Genomic DNA, 6,631 nt, shown 5'->3' on the forward strand with positions numbered 1-6,631 from the left:
CAAGTAAAATGAACTTCTGGGTCGAGAAACGGAAGGCGAGACGATGATCTGGGGAAACAGATAAGCGAATTCGGTTAGAAGAATCAGAAAATCAAAGTGACAAGTTCTGGGGGAGGTTTGATTTGGACCGCAAAGCTCAAGAAACGGAAAGCGAGACGATGATTTGGTTAAACAGAGAAGCGAAATCGGAGAAGAGAGTCAAAAAATAAAAGAGACAAGATTAGGGTTTATCGGGTTCATCGGCATATCCGGAGAAAGAGATTAGGATTCGTTGGGTTTGAAGAAGATTAACAAGAACCGTGAAAAGGGGAAAAGATAAGGTAAACGAAGGGTTTGTAAAAAGTAAAAGATAAGGAATCGGTTTGGTTTTGGTTAAGTAGATCTCGTTGGTTAGGATTTCTATCTAAGTGAAGATGACTCTAGTTAAGGGTTATATTAGTAAACCTAGCATAAGAAAGTGTGCTGTAGCACAATGTGTGTCTGATTGATATTGAGAACACAAAATGTGTCTCATAGGGTAAAAATTTCAAAATATCCACTTTTTATCCCAAAAAGTGTGAAAAGGGCAAATATATCTCCCGGGCATCACACACTCAAATTCGCGCCGAATGGGAACGAAAGAGTGATAAAAGTAAACCCTAACAGCAACAGGAGCCAGACGCGACAAATGTGATGAAGTCACGAACGCTTAAACTCCGTGAAGCCCATAAAGTCGGCGGAACAGCCGCGGCGTTTTGCTCTATTCTCTGGGACCAGAAAGCGGAGCACTTTGTCACTTCATCTTCTTCGGATCCATCCATCTCCGTCCACGATGGACTCTCGCCTTCCTCTTCGCCCCCGACGATTCTCCGACATCACCAAGACGGCGTCACCGCCTTGGCTCTTAGCCAGGACTCTTCTTTCCTCGCCTCTGGATCTATAGATCATTGCGTTAAGCTCTACAAATTCCCAAGTAATTTCTTAGCAATTCCGAAGCTATTGTTTCTTTGGTTAGTTCATCTAACAAGCTCCCTTTTAAATCAGGTGGAGAATTTCAGACAAACATAACCAGATTCACGCTTCCGATTCGGGTGCTTGCCTTTAATGGCTCAGGGAGTTTATTGGCAGCTGCTGGAGACGACGAAGGAATCAAACTCATCAACACGATTGATGGCTCCATTGTTCGAGTTCTAAAAGGGCATAAAGGACCTGTGTCTGGCTTAGATTTCAACCCTAATGGTGAGCTCTTGGCTTCGCTTGACTTAAATGGGACTGTTCTATGCTGGGAACTCCAGAGTGGAATCGTTTCCTACACCCTTAAGGGTGTTGCTCCCGACACTGGTTTCAGCACTTCTGTTGTGAATATTCTTAGATGGAGCCCTGATGGTCGAATCCTGGCCGTGCCTGGTTTGAGAAGCGACGTGGTGATGTATGATAGATTCACCGGGGAGAAGCTTTTTGCCCTGAGAGGGGACCACCTCGAGTCTATATGCTGCATAACGTGGGCTCCTAATGGGAAGTATATAGCTACATCTGGTTTGGATAAACAAGTGCTTCTCTGGGATCTTGATAAGAAACAAGACATAGATAGGCAGAAATTCGAGGAGAGGATATGTTGTATGGCGTGGAAACCAAATTCTAATGCTTTGTCTGTGATTGATGTCAGGGGAAAATATGGAATTTGGGAATCTTTGGTTCCATCATCAATGGTTTCTCCTACTGTTGGTATTCCAGACATACTACCAAAGAGGAGGAATGAGATTCTTACTTTTGATGAAGAAATGGAGGAAGAACTATCTCCAAGTTTAAATGATGATGATGATGATGATGATGGAGCATTTCATCAGCCTAGCAGGAAAAGAATCAGGAGAAAAACCGTTATTGATGATGATGTTGATCCTGATGAGGAATTTTATGATGAGGGTAGCAGCATACCTGGCTACAGGAAAAAGTCACACGGTGTGAGAAGTGGGCTTCCCAGAAACATTGCCCGATCAACCAAGTTCAAAATGCAAAAACCTTTTCAACCTGGTGCAACACCCCCGAAACAAGGAAAGAGGACCTTCTTGTGTTACAATATGTTGGGATGCATAACTACAATTGAACACGAGGGGAACTACCGTATTGAGGTGCTTGAGGCTTACCTTTGTTATGCTTCTTATTTCTAATGTCTTCCTTATATAAGTTTTCCATATAGAAAAGATTCTTTTGTGAAATTTTTGGATGTTTTTCTTCTTGTCACTCTAAATGCAGACAGATTTTCATGATACTGGAAGAGGTCCACGAGTTTCATCAATGATCGACATCTATGGCTTCACTATGGCATCAATAAATGAAAGTGGATGTGCTTTCGCAAACCCTAGCAAGGGAGAAAAGAACATGAGTGTTCTTATGTATCGACCATTCAGAAGCTGGGCCAGTAATAGCGAGGTTAGAATCATTACACTTAATTCATCCCAACTTACAGACCAGCATAGAAAGTAATTTACTTGTTTTTTTTTATTGGAAACATGAAGTGGACAATGAGGTTTGAAGGTGAAGAGGTGAAGGTTGTCGCTAACGGTTCTGGTTGGGTAGCTGCGATTAAAAGCCTCAATTTGCTTCACATATTTAGCGAGGGTGGTTTACAGGTCTCTTCTTTTGCTTTCTATGGTTTATCATGTGTCACCATTGACGTAAGCTGATAGTCTACGCAACTGATTGATCGTTGTTTACCTTAAAGTGTTGTAAATCGTTTTTCTCTACTGAACTTGCTGTTGTGTTATGTTCCCTGTTTGTCTCTTACTGGTGTATACTGTATTGTCAGATGAAAAGGTTATGTAGTTGATTGTTTGTTTCATCCTGTAGTTACAATGAGAAACTGCAGCTCTAGAAAAACTAACTTGAACTGAATGCTAGGGGAATGACTGATTTAGTCTGTATTTCGACTTCCACAGTTTCTAACTGAATTAGGGGGTGCTAGTGTGTAATGTGTACCTCACTGGTTAAATACTTTTGATTTTTTTGATCTGATAAGAACTGGTCATTTCCTGCAGAAACATGTTATCTCCCTTGATGGCCCAGTTGTCACTGCAACAGGATGCAAGGATCAACTTGCTGTGGTAACTCATGTTTCAGACTGCCTTCCTTCAAATGAACAGGTAGGCATAGTTTGTTTTTGTTTTATTTTCCTTATGGATTAACCTTGGAGTCACTTGATATCCATTTAAAGTGTAAATAGTGTGAGAGAACATTTTCATTCGTGTTTGGATACTGACCCAACTCCTTAAGCTCTATCTTATTGCTGTGGTTTCATTGTATGAAACTTTGATTTTAAAAGAAATCTGAACTTTGACCCAAAAAAAAAGAATTATTTGACGGACATTCATGTATCTACCAATATGACAAACAATCATACACTCAGGTTGTTATGTACCCTACATCCTCTCCTCATCCTTGTGTTGACAATATGCAGGTGATGGAATTTAGAGTCTTGAACATATCCAAAATGACTCAACAGTTGAGCGGCCGTGTTGCCTTAACCCCTGGCTCACATTTAACATGGATAGGATTCAGTGAAGAAGGTTCTTTCAGCTCATTTGATTCTGAGGTTTGTTTGGCTGACCCATTTGCTATGTCTTTGGTACTCATTTCATAAAATATGTATTACAACAACAACATTTTTATTGCAGGGTGTGCTGAGGGTTTTTACTAGTCAATATGGTGGCTCGTGGATCCCGGTCTTCAGGTTTGTTACGTAGCTATCAATAATTTCTGACAAGTTCCTTATTATCTTTTCTCAAATGGTATTTGTACGTTACTGAATTCATTGTCATTTTCAGTACCACTAAAGTGAACAAACAAGAAGAAAACTACTGGGTGGTTGGTTTGAATACAACCAGTTTATACTGTATAGCTTGTAAACACCCAGAACTTTTCCCACAGGTAATATATATTATAGTTGCCAAGACTATGGTGTTTACTGTATCTGCAAAAGGATAGGTTGCCTCACCATTCTTCTTCCTTCCATTTCAGGTGACACCAAAACCAATCCTTAGTATTCTGGACTTCTCCCTCCCGCTTGCATCTTCAGATTTAGGAGCAGCATCTCTAGAAAATGAGTTCATTCTAAAGCAGCTGCGTTTATACGAGGTTTTCCTCTCTCCTTGTTACGCCATTTATAATTGCTATTATGTCTCCCTTCATTTTCGTAAGAAGTTTTATCTGAGTTGTTCGCGTCAGGAATGTGTGAGTGAAACTGTCAAAGTTTGCGTAGATTAGTATCAAATATCTATATATTTTCAACCAATTCTAATATATATTTTCCTCTGATCCCAGACTCAAAGAAGGGTGGACGATATGGCTTTTGCCGAGGTGGACACGACAGCAATTGAAGATGAGGCTTTCGACCTGGTATTTTCTCAAGATAGATGCATACTAAGGCTCATCAGCTCGTGTTGTAGCCGTAAGTCAATAATTTACATGTGTTTGTTCGTACACGCGTCTGTGAGCGCTTACATACTTAGAACATGTCGAATTCTATGTGAAGTTATTTTCCAGAATTTGACAACAATTTTCTTTACTTTTAGGTGACAAGTTTGTAAGGGCCGGAGAACTTATGAGGTTACTATCTCTAGAAAAATCGATGAGAGCCGCAATAACACTGGTTACCAAACTCAAGCTTCCATTCTTGGCAGAGAAATTCTGTAGCATACTCGAGGTACTCCTTTGCAAAGACCTTTTAGCAATTCGTATTTTCGGCACAAAAGAAAGACAGAAAGTTCAACCACAGATTCTCATGCTCATGATGCTAACTTATGGTTTTTCTCTAACAGGAAAAGTTGCTCGAAGAAGCTAACGAGGCTACCGAAAATCATCCGCAAAATCCAAGCAGAGAAGTGGTTAAATCCAAGGTCCAGAATTGTCCGGCTCCGGTTCAGACAAGCGAAAACACAGAGGCAGTTCTGAAAGCTTCTGCACCTAAACCGTCTCCTACTACACTTGTTAGGAAAGCAAAAGTTTCAGAAGGTCTCAAGCTGGGAAAAGAACAAATAAAGAGAGACGAAACTGACGATGTGAAGAAAAGAGAGGTAAATAAATTGAACTTGATGAAGAATCCTGTGAACAGTGTTAACAATGATGACAAGGGACTGAGAAAGGAAGCGAATCAACAAGACGCACGACCTTCTTCAAACCCGTTCCTGAAATCAATTGTTTAATGAGTTTTTTGGATGTTTTTGATTCTGGTTTGGCACCGTCAGCCTCTACGTCACTTTCTGCCAAAGTCTCTGTGTTCAGTTAGAAGGAAATGACTTTCAAATCTATTTCTCTGTCAGCATGTATGTGAGTTTGTTCATGGGTTTTCCCAAAGTTAACTTTGTTGTCCAGTTCGATGATTTCGGTATCTCTACGACCTTGAAAGTTTTCATCTCATGATTGTTTGACCCAAAAACGGTATATTTGCTGGTGATGTTTGTTGGAATCATACAATAAAAAATTTAAGTATAAGTATTAGATTCTTGAGGTTTAGGAGAAATCTTCAAAGATGAATATGAGAAAAAGAATATCCAAAGATTTTATTGATCAAAAATTGCATTACAATAATGATTTATACTGTAAAGTGAATCAAAGAACGTATAAAATCTTTATAGGATGTGTTCTAGATCTAGATGGAAAAAAAGTCATTTCTAATAATGAGGTAATTCTTTATTTATAGAAAAATAGATATCTAAGGTTTCCTAACAAAGTAGAGCTAATTCATTGTCTTAATGGATCTTGAGGGAGGATGTAAATTCATCCCAACAGTAAGCCCCCCCAAAGTTCGTAGAGAAAGATGAAACCGATCTCTGCAAATTTTACGAATAGGGTTTATGAGACAATGAACTAGGCACATACCCATGTCAAAGACGATTGTCGTGAACGGGCCGTCATGGTTAGGTTGCCATAGATGAAGTGTCATAGACGGACCGTCTCGGGCGAGCTGTCATCGACATACTTCTGATTCCGATCAGACTTCTTACTCCGGGATGGTTGCGCGAACGATCTGTGAAGACACAGCAACAGCTCGGCTTGAAGGCTCGAAGCGCAGATCCCTCGGCGCGACGCGAGAGTGCTTTTGGTCGATCGCACGTCGACTAAACGCATCCGGTTCGGCGGCTCCTCGAAGCAACGTGGACTTCTCGGCCCAACGAGCTAAAAGCCCACGAAGACGATGCGAGCTAGGTCACAGAAGAGCATTAGGTCAGCTATATAAGGAGATGAGGGTGCGACGTAAAGAGGATCCGAAATCATTCACACATACTTGGCGGCTAAATTAGGGTTTTACCGTTATTATCTTGTCGTGTTGTATCTTTCCGGTAAAGCTCTTCGAGCTCCGACACCTTTTCCTTTACGCATTTCCTTTCCTTGTAACCGACGAAACGCTTTTCCGAATTAGGGTTTTACCGTTATTATCTTGTCGTGTTGTATCTTTCCGGTAAAGCTCTTCGAGCTCCGACACCTTTTCCTTTACGCATTTCCTTTCCTTGTAACCGACGAAACGCTTTTCCGACCATCAATAGGACGTCTTTGCTTAACCCACATTTAAAAACGAACGTTCCCTCGTTTAGTACCGTTTCCCGATCAAACAGTTGGCGCCCACCGTGGGTCTCTAGCAAAGTAATGTCAACAAGAT

The 6,631-nt window shown here is 40.8% G+C and overlaps 1 protein-coding gene across 1 annotated transcript; it reads left to right on the forward strand.

The window, feature by feature from the left end:
* Positions 1–580: 580 nt before the first annotated feature.
* LOC106334872 (WD repeat and HMG-box DNA-binding protein 1) lies at positions 581–5,386 on the forward strand. The gene is made up of 12 exons (XM_013773258.1): positions 581–952; positions 1,024–2,108; positions 2,233–2,409; positions 2,496–2,609; positions 3,015–3,119; positions 3,434–3,568; positions 3,651–3,706; positions 3,801–3,903; positions 3,994–4,110; positions 4,297–4,423; positions 4,548–4,678; positions 4,794–5,386. Exons 1-12 carry the CDS (start codon positions 673–675, stop codon positions 5,175–5,177), a joined length of 2,814 nt encoding a protein of 937 aa, XP_013628712.1. The 5' UTR covers positions 581–672; the 3' UTR covers positions 5,178–5,386.
* The last annotated feature ends 1,245 nt before the right edge of the window (positions 5,387–6,631 follow it).

This window comes from Brassica oleracea, chromosome C3, assembly GCF_000695525.1.
Source record: "Brassica oleracea var. oleracea cultivar TO1000 chromosome C3, BOL, whole genome shotgun sequence".
NCBI classification, from domain to species: domain Eukaryota; kingdom Viridiplantae; phylum Streptophyta; class Magnoliopsida; order Brassicales; family Brassicaceae; genus Brassica; species Brassica oleracea.

What these genes read in the sequence shown, in the direction of transcription:
- LOC106334872 (XM_013773258.1), top strand. Translation starts at nt 673, where the DNA reads ATGAAGTCACGAACGCTTAAACTCCGTGAAGCCCATAAAGTCGGCGGA. An exon ending in GCCTTCCTTCAAATGAACAG is followed by an intron (nt 3,120 to 3,433) that starts GTAGGCATAGTT and finishes GACAATATGCAG; the next exon opens with GTGATGGAATTTAGAGTCTT. An exon ending in ACCCAGAACTTTTCCCACAG is followed by an intron (nt 3,904 to 3,993) that starts GTAATATATATT and finishes CTTCCATTTCAG; the next exon opens with GTGACACCAAAACCAATCCT.